This window comes from Acanthaster planci, linkage group LG17, assembly GCF_054643075.1.
Source record: "Acanthaster planci isolate LZ-2023a linkage group LG17, COTS_SCS, whole genome shotgun sequence".
Classification (NCBI taxonomy): domain Eukaryota; kingdom Metazoa; phylum Echinodermata; class Asteroidea; order Valvatida; family Acanthasteridae; genus Acanthaster; species Acanthaster planci.
The window spans coordinates 11767968-11787708 of NC_141793.1; the positions used below are offsets into that span (position 1 = coordinate 11767968).

General features: G+C 45.6%; 1 protein-coding gene across 3 annotated transcripts; it reads right to left on the reverse strand.

Annotated features, from left to right (window-relative positions):
- Positions 1-149: 149 nt before the first annotated feature.
- On the reverse strand, positions 150-19670 carry LOC110973395 (uncharacterized). Of its 3 annotated transcripts, XM_022224210.2 has the most exons (3): positions 19219-19670; positions 19078-19102; positions 150-5006 (listed from the first exon to the last, which is right to left on the reverse strand). In XM_022224210.2, the coding sequence occupies exon 3, from the start codon at positions 4981-4983 to the stop codon at positions 2497-2499; it is 2487 nt and encodes an 828-aa protein (XP_022079902.2). In that variant the 5' UTR covers positions 4984-5006; positions 19078-19102; positions 19219-19670; the 3' UTR covers positions 150-2496. The 3 variants fall into 3 exon arrangements, with proteins under 3 accessions (XP_022079902.2, XP_022079900.2, XP_087004240.1); XM_022224208.2 differs by having other exon boundaries at positions 19078-19670; XM_087148114.1 differs by lacking the exons at positions 19078-19102; positions 19219-19670 and adding an exon at positions 6159-6682.
- Positions 19671-19741: the final 71 nt, after the last annotated feature.

Genomic DNA, 19741 nt, shown 5'->3' on the forward strand with positions numbered 1-19741 from the left:
TAAAGTTGTCTGCATGGGACATTGAGTCAGCCTGACCCCCTGGAAAAATTCCTGGATCCGCCTCTGCCAAGGGGTGATTTTCATTCTTTAATTTAAGTTTTGTACACTCTTTACTTGTTATGGACAGAAATAATCATTGTGTATCACTGTTTACACCAGGGTATCCATTTATTGAACAAGCACCCTTCTCGGTCATTACATTTCTAATACAATATGAAAACGATTCACCTGATAAATAACGAAGGTAATGATTGTTTTTCCTGACATCTACCGGATTGATCACAACAGCTTCCTCCTTACAGTCGTTAATTTCAAGCACAGTCTTATCTGGATGATCATTAACACACTCTGAAGTCCAAATTACTGCATCGCCCCAATCAATTAATTTTTCTTCTTCGAATAGACACCGGTATAGTAATGCTGAACACGACCAATGACTCATCATCCATGCGGGTCATGGCCTTGTTTTTTGGGGTGTTTTTTCCCCTCGTATATAAATAATGCCCCTGATATAACAGAGTTACTTGCACTGTGTGGTACACACCTTAAACAGGTACACTAGGGTCTTGCTTTTGCCAACTTGAACCCGACAAAAACTTCGGGATACGGCCGCAGCGCAGGTGCCGCTCCGGGACACAAGTTGAATAGCGCCCTCTATACACGTGCCTCTACTCAAAAATTAATGGTCGCCTTTCCCACGCTCTGCAAGACATTCCGGCTTGTAAGGGGATTCCCACGGTTTTATTTTTTCGGCAACGATTGGCAGGAGTTTCTACAATTTTTGATCCTAAATTCAAAGTAAAGGGATGCTTATAAGTGTTGTTCTGTCTTACGTCATACAAGAATGTTTTCATCAAACTATACAACCCTCGTTATGTTCCACAAATTATTATCCAAGAAGATACCTAACTTTATCACCAGATTGTCAAAAACAGTACTTATTATACAAGCAGTATGTCACACTATTTCGCCCGCTAAAGTTGGTCCAAGTTTTCACGACATATTAAGATAACAGGAAAAAAGCACACGTAAAATGTTTCACAAATATCAGCAACAACAACCAAACAGCATGTGATGATAACAAACACAAAAAACCTTGAATAAAGACCCTAATGAAAACATTTGAGCAAGGGCAGCAAAGTACAATTCTACTTAAAATTTTACTTACTAGAAATATGCTAAGCCTGCAGTCGTCAAAGCACAGTATGTTGCTTTTAAAGAGATAATAATTTAAGCTAAGCAAGTTTTTTTCGCTTAGCAAAAATATTAATAAACCAGTCAAACATGACGTAGTCATGACACTCTGGTAAATCTTTGTAAATCCCCCAGATCTTTTAACACTGTTTATAATCAATTGACACTTCAAGATATAGCGTACGGGAAATCAAGCGCTGGCTGTTTTTAGACTTCCCCTCGAGACTCAAACTGGTACCCAGGGAAATGAGAAACATGTATCTTTATTTAAGCCTGAGGATACACACTCCCTCTTCCCCCTTGAGAATTGAATCTTAACTACTTCAAGCCCACAGAATTACACCCTTCTCCCAGAAAAAGGAGTGATTCAACTGAGCCTGGACACAGTCAGCGTGGCCTAGATAATAAGAGTTTTTAGTATTAATGAGTGTATATCGGGAATAGCGAATAAATGTTTCAAGTAAGTTACAAATTTTAGTCTGATCCCTCTACCCAGCCAAAAATCCGTACCTTTCAGTGTGTGGCGTGGACGTATCAAAAGCTGTGTTTCCACACATTCACAACACAAGGTCAGCACCTCCTTGGTGCTGAAGGACGAAATTTTCACGACTTTATCACCTACTATTCATCTTGTACATTCGACTCTTCGATATATGAACATCATAATCATAATACGCCGGCGCATTTTCACCAGAAGAATCAAGAGCACTTTTCTGACGTCCAAAGTCCCTTGAATTCTTCTGTTTTTCATTCTTTTTCTACAGTCCTTGTACAACAAGAGTCTCAGTTAATTAAAAGAAGTTACTTTTGGCTAGTCCCAGCAGCCCTTTCATAATGACAGTCGAAGGTACTTAGACGTACCTGCAGACCAAAAGAAGGCTCTAGTACAGCCTTCCAATACGTCCACTGGAAGTCTCAACTTTCGGTCGTACTATTTCGATACAATCGTCCTTTGCACAAACATTTTACATATATACAGACATTTTTGTACAGGCATGTTTATTTTACATATTTACAGTGATGGAATGTGGAATACATCGATCCAGACAATACAACAAACTGAATTTAATTACTGGTAGTCATTTTGTAAGCGAAACGCATTGTTGCCTCCGTTTTCCCTAGAGTGTTTGAAAAAGTTTTGGACGTGAATGGATGAATGCATGTACAAACTTCAATGTTCTTAGTGCTGAATTATGCCATCATATGCCCCTAAAACTAAAATAAAAATAATAACTTAGATTTATTTCTTTTGTTACATTTAACTAAAATTTTAAGGAAGTCTCAGAGGCTTGAAAGGTTCCCTCAACTTAGATCCATGTATATTCGACTGTCCACACTCTTTTCGGTAACTGGTTTCCGTTGAAGCTGCTGACTGGCGTTCTCCTCTGGGGGTGGTTCCACGGGCGCCTGCTGCACGGACGACCGCCTGGCGTCTTTGGTCGTGCAAAGCGCCGTGTAATTCGATTCACTCATGATGATATCGGCATTGATGTAAGTGTGCCGGCTGGGGTTGGCCACCCCCGACGACTTGAGGGTGAGCCTGTTGAGTATGTGTTGCCGCCGCACTTGGCAGTCGGGGTCCCCCACGCTTTCCGTGATCACGTAGCGGCTGTCCTGTTCGAAGCTGCTGAGCGAGCTCCGGGTGGCGTCGCTGTCGCTTCTGTAGGCGCTGGGCCGCATGTAGACCCCTTCGCTCTGCATCTGGTTGTAGGCCCGCGCCGCTCGGGAACGCAGTGGCACGATGTTCCGCGACATGGGCCGCCGGCTCTTCAGCGACCGGAGGTTAGGTGGCCGCCCGATAATCCTGGGGAGGAGGCGGTGGTACCAGGACCAGAAGAAGACGGTGCAAAGGAGACAGGTCAAGAAGAAAGTCAGGAAGATCCACAGGGCCACTTTGGTGGGATTTGTATCGCAGTTGGTCTCGTTCCAATAACGGTCGTCGTCCGAGTGCGGCGGCTTTTCCCCCGGAAGTCTGGGGTTATTTTCCCACCCCGGCTTCCCTGGCTTCAACGGTGTGAGTTCATCCGGTGGTTTGTTGTCAGGGAGAGTCCCAAAGGGCGTTACCAAGTGGACATATGGAGTTATCGGTTTAAGCACGCCGGAGGAAGTCGAGGGTGCCACCCTAGCCGGTGTCACAGGGACAACCCCTTCCGTTGCAGCGGTAGTGATTGGTAGGTTAGGATTCCTTTCGACTTTGAGTGCTACCGGAATGGTGGCCATACCGGCAGGGTTAGTCCCAACGCAGGTGAAAAGTCCGGTATCGGCCATGGTAGCTCTAATGACCATCATGGGGCCGTCATCTGAGACGAGGTACCTCCCAGACAGCACATCGGGGAGGAGCTCTCTCTGATTGGGGGACCGCCAGGAGATGATCGGTGAGGGGAACCCGCCCGTTCTGCTGCAGTCCAGCGTGATGTTGTGGCCCTCCAGGCCGATGACTGCGGCCTTGCGGGCCCACACGGAAGGCGGGGTGCAGATCAAGTCGGATGCCGGAGCGGCTGTAAGACGCATCTGGCTCATGGCTGATGGCAGGTCACATCGCGGGATCTCGGAGCTCCGGTGCCGCCGACCGCTGTTGATGAACCACTGGCGGAGGTGTTTGAGGCGGCAGTCGCACTGGAGCGGGTTGTTGACCAGCAGGAGGCGATTCAAGACGGGGAGGGAGATCAGGACATCCTTGGTAAATGTTGAAAGGTGGTTGGAGGTAACATCCAAAGTGAGCAGCGATCTGCTCGCAGGTAGAGGGGGAAAGACGCTCAATTGGTTGTTGCCCAAAGACAAGACGCGCAGCCTTGACAATGTTGCAAAGTGATTGGCCGACAGCGACCTCAACAAGTTGTTGTGCAGATACAGTCTCTCCAGGAAGACCAGCTGGCGGAATACATACTCGGGAAAAGTCTGAAGGGCGTTAAACGACAGATGGAGGTCCGTCAGGTCCCCTAACCCGCTAAACCCTTCGGATTCGATCGTGTCGATAGAGTTGCTCGAAAGAATCAACTCTTTCATCCGTCCGCAGCCAGCAAATGAATTGTTCTTGATTCTCCGTATATTGGAATCTGTTACCTCAAGATCACCGAGCATGCGCAAGCCGCTCAGGTCCGGCAGAGTGGTGAACCGGTTCCCATCCAGATCCAACTCAACCAAGCTCCTTAATCCGGTCAAGAAGCGATTGGTGGTACTCAGCTGGTTTTCCTGCAGCATGAGTCTCCGGATGTTAACCATGGGGCTGAAGACTGCATCAGGCAGGGTCAGCAATTGATTACCAGCAATATTTAAGTCTCGTATCTCCGTCATAGCCGCGAACGCATTCACATGTATCGATGTTATACTGTTGCCTTGCAGATAGAGGTTCTGTAAGTTCCTCAGACCGGTAAACGTCCCGGCCCCTATCCGGTTAATCCGGTTGAAACTCAAGGTCAGGCTTTTGAGCGTCCTCAGTGCGTTGAAGGCCCCATCCTCGATGGTCGATATCACGTTGTTGGACAGGTCCAGTGACCGGAGTCTGAAGTAGCCGGTCAGCATTCCGCGGGGTAGGTGACCGATGTTGTTTTGTCCCATGTCTATATTGACCGCCTGGTTGAACGACAACGGTAAGCATGTCAAGTGTCGGCCGTTGCAGTCTGCCAAGGCGATGTCGACAGTATAAGTGCAGGCTGTGGCAACGCAGAGGTTCTGTTTCGGTGGGCGTGCGCCGGCTACAGGCGTCTGAGAGGAAACACATACGGTAAGGTACAATATCATCGCGATGGGCAGACAAACGCGTCTGGAAATCGACGACATACTTGCCATGGGAGAGGAGTCCGAAGAAGAAACTGGAAAGATAAAAACAAAATGTCGTCTTTCAAATGTACAATTTCCTCTAAGCTCATGAGTCATCAGTTCGTGCACTCTACGAGCTGAGATCACCCTCGTCAGTTAGCTTGATACAGAAAGCCACAATAGCGGGTTTTCAGGTATATTAAACTGAATGGTTTAAGCTTTACATTGGTTCTAAAAAAGTCAAAAAGCCGCTTGCGACAAGTCCTGAAACGCACTAAAGAATTGCAGGAGCAAACAAGCTGGCCCTCTAGCTCTCCGTTGACGGTATATCCGTACTGTTACGGGGGACAGAGACACTGACTTGTGACCACCGCAGTCGCTTGCGTGAGCCAATCTGAGCTATACCGGCAAAAAATTAAAGCGTCAACTTATTACATAGCCGGGGATTAATCCGGGACCAGGCCAGGAGACACGGGGCATGTTATCGCGGGATGGGGTAAGGAAAAAGGATTAACCCCGGCGTGAAGTCTCCGTGCTTAATGTTGGGCCGACTAAAGCATGCCTGTACCACAATGATACCCTGGCCACTCGGGGGCATGAAATCATTAGAAAAGTTAGATTACTCGGCAAAAAATGGCAGGCTATTAGGAGGCGAGGGGGAAGACCCGGAGACGCGTTTCACTCAACGCGCCTCGCCTGGGCATAAAAAGGGGGATTGTTTATAATCCCGAATAACGATGCTAAATCATTGATACTAATATCGCCAGGCCTGTCTGTGGTCAGTCATTTTGTGAGTTAATGATAATTGACCGACGCAAGACGGCGGGAGTGATGCCAGCGCACGATACGGAACGAGGAAACCAGACGCACGCCGAGCTGGGAGAACTACGGATCGCGCCATGTGTCGGCACAGTGACGAAAAATATCGGCCGTTAATGTTGCGCAGAGAAAACATTAAACTTCTCTCCCACTTGTTTCCTATATGCTATGACTATATGAAGTTAATTCCATTAAGAAATTAGACATCCGCGACTAAGTTTAACCCTAATTGTTACGTTTTAGTGTTTGTAATAACTGCACTTAGCAAACCAAAGTATGACCATTTTGAAGCAGGTTTCGAATATGTCGACGAACAGTTCGTTTGTGAGTTTCTGTTTCAGCATGTAATACCCAATCACGGGACCAAAAGTAATCGTTTTACTTACAGATAACTTGGTGAGTATTACCACACGTTAATAGCTGGCTTTCGCTGTGATGTATATATGGATATATTCCCAAGACAGGCCCCCGCTCAATCACATGAAATCCAGTGTTCACAGTGAATCACAGAGATAGCTTCTCGATCGCTCACTTCAGCTTACTGCAATTCCTGCATCACCGCCTGAGCAACTAGACCTGCGCACCAGTGCTGCAGTTTTCCCTTTTTGCGCAGTCACCGCTTTAATGTTGGACAGTACCGGTCTAAGCAGCGCTATATTTATCCCCACTGCTATGCGGTCCGATTACATGACCTTCCCTGAACAGCAATTTCCCCCACCCTCGAACTGTTGGTAATAACTGCTACGTGACAACTGAGGACACACTCGGAAGAAAACAATATAATGGACAAGGTGAACATGGTTCGGCATGGCTACTCCTTAAGTCGGCAGCGGAAGATTAACAAGACGTCACAAAGGTCATTTAAGGTCGCACACTACAAGCATCCGCAGTAGAAACAAACATTTCAATCATTACCACGTGCCCCAATAGGATCACGGTGTGTAGAGGCGTCTCCCTCCCCCTCCCCGCAATATTTGGTCAATCTTTGGCGGTCAACTCTACTATCGAAGAATCCCCCTGTGCATCTTGTTAGCCTATCCGCCTCGAGCAGAAGCACCCCCTCTTCGGTAGAAAAGAGCCGCGTTGGTCGGCAGTGTTCATTTTCTTGATAGCGATGCGACCGTGACGTGTGCATTTCCTAGTCGTTCGTGAACTAGCGAAGTTCAGTTCCGACAAAGGAGCCTCCGTTGCTAAGAAAATAGTTCCTTCTCTTGAGGCCTATAACGCGCGCCTAGTACTCTCTAGTACTTTACATGCCTAGAAAACGTGGTAGTACGGCTGCCCATGGGGGATTGTTAACCCTAACAGTCCTGAATCCTCCAATTTTAATATGATTTTGCACACACCCTAGGGGGTTTAGGGTTAAGCATCAAACAAGCCTATAAGCAAATAAAATGTACTGCAATTTCTGTGCTGATTTCAGTAAGCGGAAACAGCGTTGTACAAACTCATTTTGGCAAAGATTAGAATTGCGTCTCCTTTGTAATCTCATACAAGGAGCCCGGAAGTCGGTCTTTAATTGTGGTCGTTTATAGTTACGGGCTTATGCCATATGATAAAGAAAAGTCACCGGCATGCCGGTTGCCCCCCGATCGGATTTATCAATCCGGTCTGGAAAGATTACAAACTGAAGGGAAAATATCCGCTTTGATTATTTTCTTTTCACTGATTGTATTTGAAAGTATGCTGAACTGGAATGCTGCTGGCTTGAGTATCAGGTTTTGGTAAGGTTGGATGGTGGCGTAATCACTCTAGGTGCATGCTTGACCGTTCTAAACGACTGCCCCTCGGGGCCAGGGTCCGATTTGGCGAGACAGCCAAGCCAGACTAAGTCGATGGATATATTACGAACAACGATTGACTGCTTTCCATAATTCCACGGGAAAACTAACGAAATCTCAATCTTCCCAAAGTCCCTTGGTTTGTTTGGTAAGTGGAACATGGCGAAGTAGGCAGTGCACAAAATGGGTTACTAAAACAGACAGTTCAGCAGTCGAGATGATCAATGACTTTACACATGTAGGCCTACATGTACTTAGGCCTATGTTTAGCGTGCCACCGAAGAATAGAAACTGATACCAAGAAGTGATAGGGCTGAAGTCAAAGTGAAAATGGAAACAGGTATGGTTGACACGGAACTATCCGCTTTTCGATCCGGAGGGAGTTTGAACCGCGATAGACGAGTAGAGTAAAAAAGATCGCCAAACTCGGCAAAGTCACGCCAGAAAAGTCAGGGAATGACCTCAAATGACATAGGAGCAAATATCGATAACCTTCTTGAAGTCCGTCCTGCACAACTTACAAGTAAAGGATAAAGCACCTGACTTCCTGTGCCGAAAATCAAGTGGCGGCAGTGGTCAGTTCTCACAGTTCCTCCATTTCCTCTTTGCCACACTGTAGCGGATATAAAGACGGTGCCGATAAAATAAAGACAAAGATTGCGATCAGCTGACCCAGTCCCATTAACCTTTGCCAGTGAAAAGAAAAACAGATAAAAATTTGTGTGGTGCTGGTAATGTGATGAAATTTCCAAGATAAACAGATTACCACGAGGCTCCGCGGAGGCCAGCGACAAATGACTAAACCTGTAGACCTGTAGGGGTTTCGGGATTAACACCTTCATGTTTGAGGGAACACTTTACAGGTTTCCGAATGATCAGGTACGATTCACCCAGTTGCCATGGCGAAAGATTGGGAGCTGAAAGGTGTAGAACACTCGCACAGTACGTGCAGTCGTTAGCTGGGCGATAGGTCAGCCAGATTCTTTGAACGCCCCGGTCGTAAACGAGGCTGCAATGCACAGGCAACAGATTCTTCAGTAATAGCTAACAGCACATTACTGGCTAGGACAGTTCGGGATTTTTAACAGACGATAATCCTACGGTTGGCACACAAAAAAAGAGTATTCTGCTACATGACACCCAGTTAACTTGAGCAACATAAATTCAGTAAAACGGAAGACTGTTCACAAAATTTCACAAACAGGATAACACTTTAAACTTTTAAATCAATCTTTTGACGGATATACCCTTTGGCTTCAATTCAGAGTGTAAAACACCAAAAGTTCCCAGACGGGAATTGTTGAAAATTAAAAATAGTCTATGATAGATAGTTCTTTGTCAATGTCGTGAAGGAAATGCTGCACGAGGGAAACCTTTTAAGCACTCCTGGGTGTGGTTGGAGCACAAAAGAATTTAAAACGTGCCAAGGGAGAAGAGGGCTTTAGGCAGCTGACAAGCCTGCGACTGATGACCCTGAATTGGCCAGCCTGCGACCGATGACTCTGAATTGGCCAGCCTACGACCGATGACCCTGAATTGGCGATTGGAGTTTCTGGAATTGTGGTCGCCGTCTCGGCAAAAAAAAGAAGCCATCTCGAAGGGTTAATTACCCGAGATTATGGATCAATTAGACGAATGGAACGCAGACGACAACAGGGACATGCGATCCAGATTTATGGGTCTATAGATCCAGATCTCTCCCACTCAGTGACTGCACTCGTGACAAAGTCCAGCCGTCATGGAGCTCTAATTATAAATTAGAGCAGGCACGAGAGTGCATTTGGCTTGGACTTGAGCAGCGGCATCCGATTGCTTGTTTATCTCGCAAACTTGAGTGAAAGTTTTTCAGCAGACATGACAAAAACTAATTCAGAACGATGGATTACAATTCCTTCCTTTTAGACAACCCTCAATCCACGAATCGTGCAAGACTCCTTTAAACTTTGCTCAATATTTTCTCTCGAAATCCAAACAGCGCCAAAGATTTATCTGGGAGAGTTTATCGTCGCAGTTCCCGCTCCCCTTAAGACAGGGATTTTGCCCTGCGGGTCTTTGCGGGAGGCAGCCGACCGAAGAAGTGGGAAGCCAACCAAGCATGACTGATGGGAAAAGGTGGTGGGGATGAAAGATGCAAATCTTGAGTACAACTCTACCACAGCTAAGGAGTCAGTTTGAGAAGCTGGGAACAACGGGTCTTCACCTATAATCTCTATACCTGTAGGCACATCTTGTTTTGACTATTTTCATAGCGTGAACATGTGGGATGGAGGTTTAATGATCAGGAAGTTATCTCAACTCCGTTGGCGGTGGTTTGTGCATGGCCGTGATTTGTCCAGAGCAGGTCGTCTGCGGTTTTCTCAAAGCGAGAGCTTTTTCGAACCTATTTTTGAGTGTGCTAATCATTCACAAGATTTAGTGGTTTCAGCCCTGGTTTCGTTTCTTGTTGGAATTTACCAAATCTGCCAGCCGCAGTTCGGCGTAGGACTGGACTGATTTTAGCTGGGATAATGTGGGATAGGCGCGGGGACAGGTGGCATTGGGGTTGTGCTGAACTGTGTTGTAATGGGATGCTAAGTTATATGTGTAGGGTTGGACCAGCTGGGGATCAGCTTGGTTGGGCAGGTGGGACTGTGGGATATGATGATGATGAAGCTGTGATGTGCTAAAATGGCCTGGGATGTGCTACGATGGGTTGGATCATGGGTAGAGTTGGGCCCGCATAGTTGGGCTTAGCTGGACTGGGACGGAATATGCTTCCATGGGCAGGGACAGATGAGATGTGTTATGCTGATGTGCTAGGCTGGAGGTGTGATATGTAAAGTTGACTGGGTTGGTCTAAGTAAGGTTGGGCCGGGCTGGTTTAGGCAGGATTGGAAAAGACAGGTGGGACCGTGCTACGGCAGTGCTAGTTTTTAATCTGTGCTGAAATGTTATCTATGCTGGGTTAAACCAGGTAATGCTGGGCTAGGCTGGACTTAGCTAGGATATGCCGGGATAGGCAGGAACAGCTGAGGCTATTGTGTGCCGATGTGCTGCACTATATTAAAGCTGTGCTGTTACAGAACGTGCAAGACTGAGCTGGCTTGGAATAGGCTGCGACTGGAGTGTCTGGTCTATGCTGGTCAGGACAGGGCAAAATTAAGTGCCTTCATCAACTTCAAGATCTTACATATAAATGCATCGCCATAATCTTGATTGAGTCACTCACTGAGTGAAACACAGGAGGGATGATTCCATACTACAGTCTTTAAAACAAGTGCTACGCCTGCCTAATTACCGATTAACTTGTAAACACATACTGAGCTGGTATTTTCCAGGATAACTTCTCTCATGCATGTCCATCATCAAATGACTCTATAAGACCTTATTACACGGTCTGTTGATCAATTCAACTAATTTCCACGTGGCACGATCTGCGCAGCCGCCGGGACAAATTTTTACACGCGACCCCGCGCGCTTTTTAAGGTCAGGGGTAGCCCGGATGTAGATTCGGGTTGCATTGACAGAGTGGCTTTGTTCGGTCCCCCCAGGGACATGCACTAAAAGGACTCTCGCACAAACACGATTACCATCAATTGAATCACCGAAAGTGGACCAAATTAAGGTATTCCCCTGCGTGACAGCGTGCTAAATGACATTAATTGTAATCAGTGTAAAGTGTACGGAAAAACAGTGTGGAAATGGCAGATTTTCGAATGGAAATCGTGCGGAAGAGCGGCAGGGATGAACAGACTCTATTGCCAACGGAGGAAGAAATGTGATGAGATATAAGAAGTACGTGACTCGTAGAGTGAAGGGATTAAAGTTGCCAGTCGTGTCTGCAGGGGTCTTGGCTAAACAGGACACCAAGTAACCGACCGCTCGTTCAGAAGTCCTTGGGTCCCTTCGCCGGGCCCATGGCTGGCGCAGTGACCAGTGTTGATAATACCGCTCAACGGTGGACTCCAAATCTTAAAAAAACAAAACAAACACACAAACAAACAAACATCTGGGGCCAATTGAATGCCTCTGATACATGACCTCCTCTAGGATTTTGCTAAGTTGCTAGATGTCGTGTCAAATGTCGTGACATTTCCTTAGCATGGTTCCTTTCCCCCTCGGTCTGTGCCTTCTTGTGCTTATGACGCTTGGATGCAAGATCGAAAGACAATGGACAATGTACTTATTGGGTTGGGTTTACCTCAGCTAGGAAGTTATTTGGTATAATCAAGAGGATGAACAACAAACCTTTTAATTTCATAAGGCAAACTGTTCTAAAAAAGGCTATTCTGTGCTCGTTTAACAGGGTCAGGGTTGAATTATATTATATATGACTGATTTGTAGTTTAATTTATGCATGCTAGAGAACCGCTTGACCTTCCAAGCCATCTGAACTTGAGTTCTGAAGTATACGCCAGGTCATACAGTTGCGGAAAAAGTACAGTACAAACCAGGCACAGAATTACTCCCTGCATGCATTGTTGATCAAAACGGGGCACTCAAGCAACCACGGTGGAAATAATAAAATATCAACGCACCTATAGAAAGACGATTCAGCAAAACTCGAGGTAAATGAACGGGAACAACCATTAAAGTAACACTCTAATGCACAGAGCTTTATTGGGCGTGGCTACATTGCCCTTGAAATGATGCAGCAAGTTCCAGGGTGAGGTTTGTTCATGCTTTTCAGTGATGTTTTTGACGGAATGCATTAAGAAGCAGGCGATAATGCCGCTTGAATGGTCGCTTGGCTACAACAGACCCTTTCTTCGTCATTAATATTGATTAGTGTTGATTAGTGTATAGGCCCTACATCATTTACATGTAGTTTCAGTGGAAATTCAAGGGCTTTCGGGGTCAAGGAATTTTTTTTTTTCCAGAGAGCTCTAACGGTCTTGCACAGAATTCTCTCGATGTGGATTCTATATAGCAAGTGTGGGAAACATTGGTGGAAATGACGAAGTTGCACACGGTGCTTGGCTGTAATCCCCACAGGGCTTTGGTTGGGGGCCTAACCCGACCGAGCACTTCCAACTTGAGAGATTCCCGAAATAAAACCCCGATGACTGGGTAATCTCGGTGGGATCCTGCAGCGGCCCTTGCCGTACGAAGCGGGCCGGGGGCCTGTTGGGTATACACGGCTGAAAGCTCCCGTGGGGGCAGTAGGAAAAACGCGCTAGGTTGGGTCATTATGTAGGTCATCCTGTAGACGCCGGGGGTAGACGGGGGTGGGCCTGGTTTGGTTATAGGGGATTGCGAGTAGGGAATGGCCAGAGATATCACAAGCCTCATCTAGTGATGTTTAACACTGGTAGCAAGCAGAATCCAACTTTCAGGGTCCAGACGGTAGATGCCCATTGTTTCCAACTAAAATCGATGTAGGCCTGATCAACACACAGTGGTTGTGCGAATGTGAATGAACTCTTTTATCTCTGCTGTAGGTAGGTCGCCAAGAGGAAAGAGCGCTTCTTTGGCAGCTGCGATCGCTATCCCGTAGTTAATCAGTTGCAAGATTCGCGTCCTAAATCCACCGTAAGGACCGAGGGTGTGGGCATATTGTTGGTATGAGTTGGTGATGCTCTAATACGACATGCTTGGGGCAAGCAACAAAAGGCGTTGGAAAGTCCAACTGTGGCGTGAATAACTGGGAAAGTAAGGACTGGTAAAGGTTGATATTCTTTCAAAGATCGTTGGTATTTAATGTTAATGTTTAAATGTTATTTGTTGGTGTGTGTGTTTGTTTGTTTGTTTGTTTGTTTGTTTGAAGACACTGAATCACTTAACAGAAAGTAGATTGTTGCAAAAGTTGAGCGGTACCGCGGAAACGTCACCTTTGCACATTGCTCGGTGTGCAGCTTTTCACCACTAGAGGGCTGGGCCACGTACCAAACCTCCTTTTCTCAAGCCCTCAAACCCTCTAGGCAAGCTCCGCCCAAACCACGGAAAAAGGACTTCCCAAACCCGTTTATATCTGGTGCACCACGCGCTGATTTGGCGGGGTGGGCCGGCCCTGCTTCCCAAGTCCACCTGCCAGTTGTTGCATGGGTCATTGATGCCGTTTCCTGGGGTTATCCGCGGTGTACTTTGACATGGATCAACGGCTGACGACCCGGAAGGTTGTCAAAAATAGGAGTGTCTCTCTTAAAATGGTGTACACATCAAAAACAAAGAGTTTGACGGAGGAACCACTTTTGTGTTGTGTTCTTTTAATACTATTTACCAGATCTTTCATAAATTGATGCTGGCCAACAGGAAGAAATTGAAAACAAAGAAACAAAACACGCACGCGCTCTCAAAAAAAAAAAACGAAAACAAAAACAAAAACAAAAACAAAAACGGTGATTCAGCACGGCTTCTATAAAATTTCATTTTTTACAGAATGACTCGGGGACAGATGCAGTAACAAATCCCCATACCGGAACTGACTACACACTGTATGCATGCATCAACCTGTCTTGTTTGACCTTTATAATGAACTCAAGTGCAAACTGATTGCCTGTCCATTTGGACTCTTTCAAGACGCACATGCACACTTTTGATTTCTGAGCCGGCAAACAATAACGAAGTGAAAGAAGGGGCAAAACAGACTGCCAGTAATCTCAGAGAACGTGAGCAAGGGAGTCGGCATCAAGGCAGACGACGCTGAAATACAATCCAAAGGCAAACATCTTGAGAGCACCATGCCAACAAACTCGCGATGCGCAAAGTGTACTGCGCAAGTCCCCAAATATAAGGGATGCCAGCCACGATGAAAGTTTCTCTTGACACTTCACAGAAAACACAACGACCCAAATCGAGTATAATTTCCGGGGGCCGGGACCACAGAATTCCCCAAGAGGACTACAACTTGAAGTTTCCTTCAGAAGAGTCCAATGCCCAGCCCTTAAATACTGCTTTAATTAGTGATCCCAGCAAAACATCGGTTTATTGAGCTTGATCTGGATCTGTCTTGTCGAATGAGATGGGTTTTTTGTACTGACTGATCTGGATGACTGCTTAACATTTCATGGATACCCTTTCAGGAATAAGAACGTCTCAGAAAGGCCGTATTCTTGTAGTCGTGGGGCACTGGACAGGGACGGAGATAGGAGGATCGATGACAAGGAACAGCCCTTCTCTTATCGACCAATGATACGATTCTAGAATTGGACAAGAGCGGGATATAAGAAACTCTCACACATTCCTGCGTGAGTGACGAGGGAGGCAGATCAGAAAGTTGAGGAAATCAGGAACAAAATAGGTCCTCTATGGAGGAGATTGCTTCCTTGATTGGCTGTGAAATGACATTAGTGCACATGCACCGTCAGGTAGTGGACAGTCGCATCTTAGATTTGTTACCTGTAATCTCTTTCGGGAAAGGAGGCTTGGCCTTTGGGGAAAAGACTTGTCGGCAACGGGCAATCTCCGACCTATAGGTCCCCTTGCCAAGATCGATAGGTCCAGTCAATCCTAGTGACGATAACACACAATAAAATCACGCTCCGCCAGGGATGCCCAACCTCGGCTAAAATATGAACCCGCTGGCCGTTCCTATTTGTGCACAAATCAAATTCAAGAGCAAAGCTCCGGGGTAAATCAGCAATGAGGGATAACCCCCTAATTCGTTTCTTATGTTTAGCCTGTGGCTGTAGTCTTGTAATTAGCCTAGTCCAAACTGATGGTACAAGCAGTAGACTGCAGGGAAGTCCGTAGTATGTGGAGCTTGGAGCGAGTCATCAGCGTAAAAGCAAACCGCGCGCTGAAAGCGCCCCGCCTCTGGGCTCTCGCCTCTTCCTAACCTCGATGTCGGCCAAGTCATCAACGAGTGCTGAAAGTTGCATTTCTTCCTGTGTTGAGTAACGAAGGGAGAAGGAACGCCACTCGATGAGGATATCCAGAGGAAGATTACCGCTCAAGGTCTTGAGATAACAAACACCTGATCACAGAAATCGCTTTTTTTGGAGGGAGAGAAAAATTACTACCAAAAGCAAGGAACGGAAACTAGGAAGTTGTAATTAGGGTACAGCTGTTAAATTCGTCAATCTTTGGGGAGTATGTTTCTACCGCTATGGTAAAACTCATGTTCTGATTTTCCACCCCCATGTTAAAGTGTATTTTCTAAGATGTGACAGCGATTCAAAGGATGAAGAAGACGAATAAACGAATGATTTCTTGATAATAGAGCTTTGTGAATGTTGTTGAGGAGGAGTCATTACCAATACCATGCCATTATCTGCCAAGCTGGGCACGTTGCTTTGTTGACTTTATGTAACTGCGCGTGCACGGCATGGTCACCATGCGAAAGCCAACAGAAGATGCAAATGAGTGCTGGCATAATGGGATTTCTAATCTATACACTTTTCTCAGATAATTTTCCTAATTAAATTTTGATTGGGCGTTCATCCCATCAAAAGCCACAACCTGTGGCTTCGCCACGACTTGACATAAAAACTCAGCCGGCCACGTAAATTCCACCGAGGAAGGCGACGTGAGCGCCACAAAATGCGGGAAGAAAGCCCAACAGCGAAACATCAAGATCAATTAGTCAGACTCTCAGCTGCTGCTCCCTCGGAGACATCACTTGCCTACCCCTGGATGTAGAGACAGTAAAGACCGCTCTCAATTTGCCTCCAACTTGTTTGGACTCCGAAAGTTTGCAGAAACATCACCTTTTGGTTGGTTTTCGATTTTACCTCAAACTTTCATCCAAATTGACATTTGCCCCATTTATTTTAAATAGGGTTGTATTTCCATTAAGTATTTAGTAGTACCTGTATTATTTTCAGGTGTTTTGATTTTTAACACTCTGTGAATTATTCTGTTATTTTTGTGACCGACGGCCAACCATAGTTTTAGCAGCCACTTGCAGAAAAAACACGACCTTGACGTCAAAAGAGCAGACCCTATTCACCCTTAAAGAGCTACTGTCAAAAAGTTAAGCGCCACACACATCAGGTCAACTTCAATGACTGGGTAAAAAAGGTGAACTAATTTCCTTAGATCATATATTTTGCCAACAGTTTCATTTGTACTTGTTCAAGTTCCGTAAACTTGACGTTTGACTGAGATTCCACCTCGGTGGCTGGAATATACGTCAAAGTTTAAAATACCCTGACTTGGAATTTTTAATACTACAGGCTGCAAGCTGTTGGTGGCGGTGCTTGCTCTGTTTAGTGTACTCGAATGTTTAACCATGAACAAGGAAACATCAGCTGGATTCAGTTGTCTATTTGGGAACGATCTCAAATCTCATTTATGACCCCAAGTCCAGGTTACTTATGTGAAAAGAAATGATTGTAATGGTGAAAAACTTGCAAACAGTAGGAATTCCACTCTTGCTTTAAATTCAGCACTGATGCATGCGCGTCCTATACAAATTCTCTTATTTAACAACAAAAACTGAACCTGTCCCAAGTACCAGCACAGTAATATGACACGGCTTAGTGTCAGCTGGAAATACTTCTGCCGTAGCGAGGAGCTTCATCGCGCACCGGAATTCGTCACAAACCTGTCGCCTCTTTTCATGTAAGATGATTCTACCAAAACAAACAACCAAAAAGTCTCCGAAATCCTTCCAAAGATTACTTACATTGTTGTGGACAATATTTTCGTTAAAGTGCGGTTCAACAGTATCTGGCCAGATTCTGTTACAGAGCGGACATCACAGCCTGTGCAGTGCCCCCCTCCCCTCACCGGGTCAAGCCAGGAGAGACAAAGGAGTCAAAAGGAAGAAGGCCCCCGCGAACCATCCCTTCCTGTGACTCGCACCCGGCCAATTTTCCCTGGTTTCCTCGCTTTAGCACCATTCCATTGTGGGATGGCAGAAGCTCATTAACGTTAGTTTCCCCAAGTTTTCCCCAATTGTCCGCTAAATAATACGGACATTCCCTATCACCGGGTGGGTTTGTAACAATTAGGACTGCATTAACCATTGTGTTATTTCAGGAGTGTGGGTGTGAATTACAATGGATGTTACTCCTGCCCACTACGAGTCAAGAAAGTCGTAAGCGTCGAGCGGAGGCTGTTTTGACCGCGTTATCAACCTGAAAACCTAAAATACCCACGAGTCAAACTTTTAAACCATTACATGAAAAGAAAATACTGCTAAACTCTTCAACAAAGATATAGCAAACAGAAAGAATGGACGCGTCTAGACCTATTTACGCCGTGGCACGCAGGGACATAAACTACGTTTTAATGTAACATTCCCCCTCTAGCATACCGTCTGGACTCTCAGTTTCCTAACCTTTTAGGCCTTTAGGTACTGTACGAAAGCCCTGATGTGAAACTGACTAAGCAAGATGTCTAAATTTACTCATAACGGCACGCTAGACTGTCGTCAACCCATCCGTGAAATTAATTGCACGCTCGGAGCGCAACAAGAAGGACCAATCTTTCGATAAAACTTTTTTTTTTACATCCTTACATGATCCTCGGGCCCTTGGGGAGCAACGACAAGGGGAAACGCACAAAAGGGTCGAATGAAGAGGCAATGCCAGGTGCAGAGTCTCTCTTCGATCGACTGCGGATATGTTCTTGTATGTTCGCACAAGAGACAATTTCCTGAATTGTGGTCATTTGCTCAATTTGGGCCGGCCGCGCCTCGGTCTTTAAAGGTCAGGCATTTGGGTTTTGTAACCAACAGCCGTTGCCTTGCACTGCTTCAAACGGAGGAAACACGTCAATCACCTTCAGAATTAGGATCAAAGCCAACGTTGCCGGCGTTGGTTCATTAATGAGACGTAATCGTTTTAGTTTAAATCAATTTAAAAAACGCAAAAATATCTCCAGCAAGTGCCAAGCCACACTGAAATAATGATAGGAAAATCATACACAAGCAAAACTATCTCATTTTATTTTAGATACTTACATAAAATAACCAATTTGTATTTGTATTTGAGAACAGTTGGTATTTTGAGAACAGTTCGGCTTAAAATTGTGGCCCAACAGAATGGAACGATGAAATCTTTTACCGACAACTTATAATCTCACGTCTTAAAAAACACATCAGAACTGACTTTAGAAAATATAGTAGACATAAGTTTTGAGAGCAATGAAAATATGTTAAGTATGTCACAAAAGGGACTGTCTCTTTTGGCGTTATGCCATTTGCTAACGAACGACTTTCAAAGGCACGGGTTAAACGTTACGTCTATGGACAATACCAGAATGTAACACAATAACACCGTCGGTCAAACCAAAGTCTTTCATTCCTGACTGCGCAGACGGCAGTCTCCAGAATATGCCTGCTACACAATGGAGCCACACAGTGTACGCATACAATAGCCCGATGTGCGTACCTTACATTCAATGAAAGGTTCCGTGTAAAACTGGGCTGAAGTACAACGTTTTCGTTCAATAATTTGACTCAAAACGGTTCTTAAAAAATTCCCACATAGGTTTACTACTCATACCTTCACACAACGAAAGGAGGCCGCGATAGTTTATCTGCCATAACCGGACAGCATGTGCCATATTTTGGTACAAAGATGGTATCAACAATATGGCCTTATTACAGGCAAATGAACATGTAAGTCTCAGTTTTAAAAAGAAACTTTGTACTTACCACAAGCTTTAAAGTTTGACTAGACCTGCAAGCAGATGAGACACAACAAGGCGACAGATAAATAAGAGTGAAACTGGCATCAAGTGCTAACTTTTTTCTTAATTCGAAACAGTAATTGTATTGCATGTCAAAGTCGGGTACCTTTCTGGCTCAGGTACATAGAAGGAAGTATTTTATCTCCGGAAACTGGCAACTTAAGAGTCTTTACTGACGACAGAGGCTGATTTCTATAAAGTAAACCGTGGCTCTTTCGTCAAGGCCGGTTGAATTGCAACATGTGCGAGCGGCAGCTGCACCGTTGGTGATAGACGGCCCAAGTTCATGGTCTTGGCTACCTGACTCGCCGCTGCAAGCAAGTATACCTCCTGAGTTTCTATGTATCCGTGTCAAGCACCTCACTTCCTGCAGGGAGCTCATTTTTGGAGGGTAGGGAGGGACTGGTCGATGCTGTGCTGATTAGAAGAAGGGGAAATAGTTGACTCACCACCTGCAGACGTGCGAAGACGGTCCCACTGACGTACTATGAGCATGCGATGTTTTTTTCCCGCGCACGGAAAAGGACTCAACCATATCAGCAAGAGAAATAAACATGGCTCCAAACTGGTACCCGAAAGTAGCGCAACAGCCCACGCAAAATGCTGGGACCAGCTAACACTGGTGCAGA

Bases quoted from the DNA above. Each gene is read 5' to 3' on its own strand.
- LOC110973395 (XM_022224210.2), bottom strand. From the start codon at position 4,983: ATGGCAAGTATGTCGTCGATTTCCAGACGCGTTTGTCTGCCCATCGCG.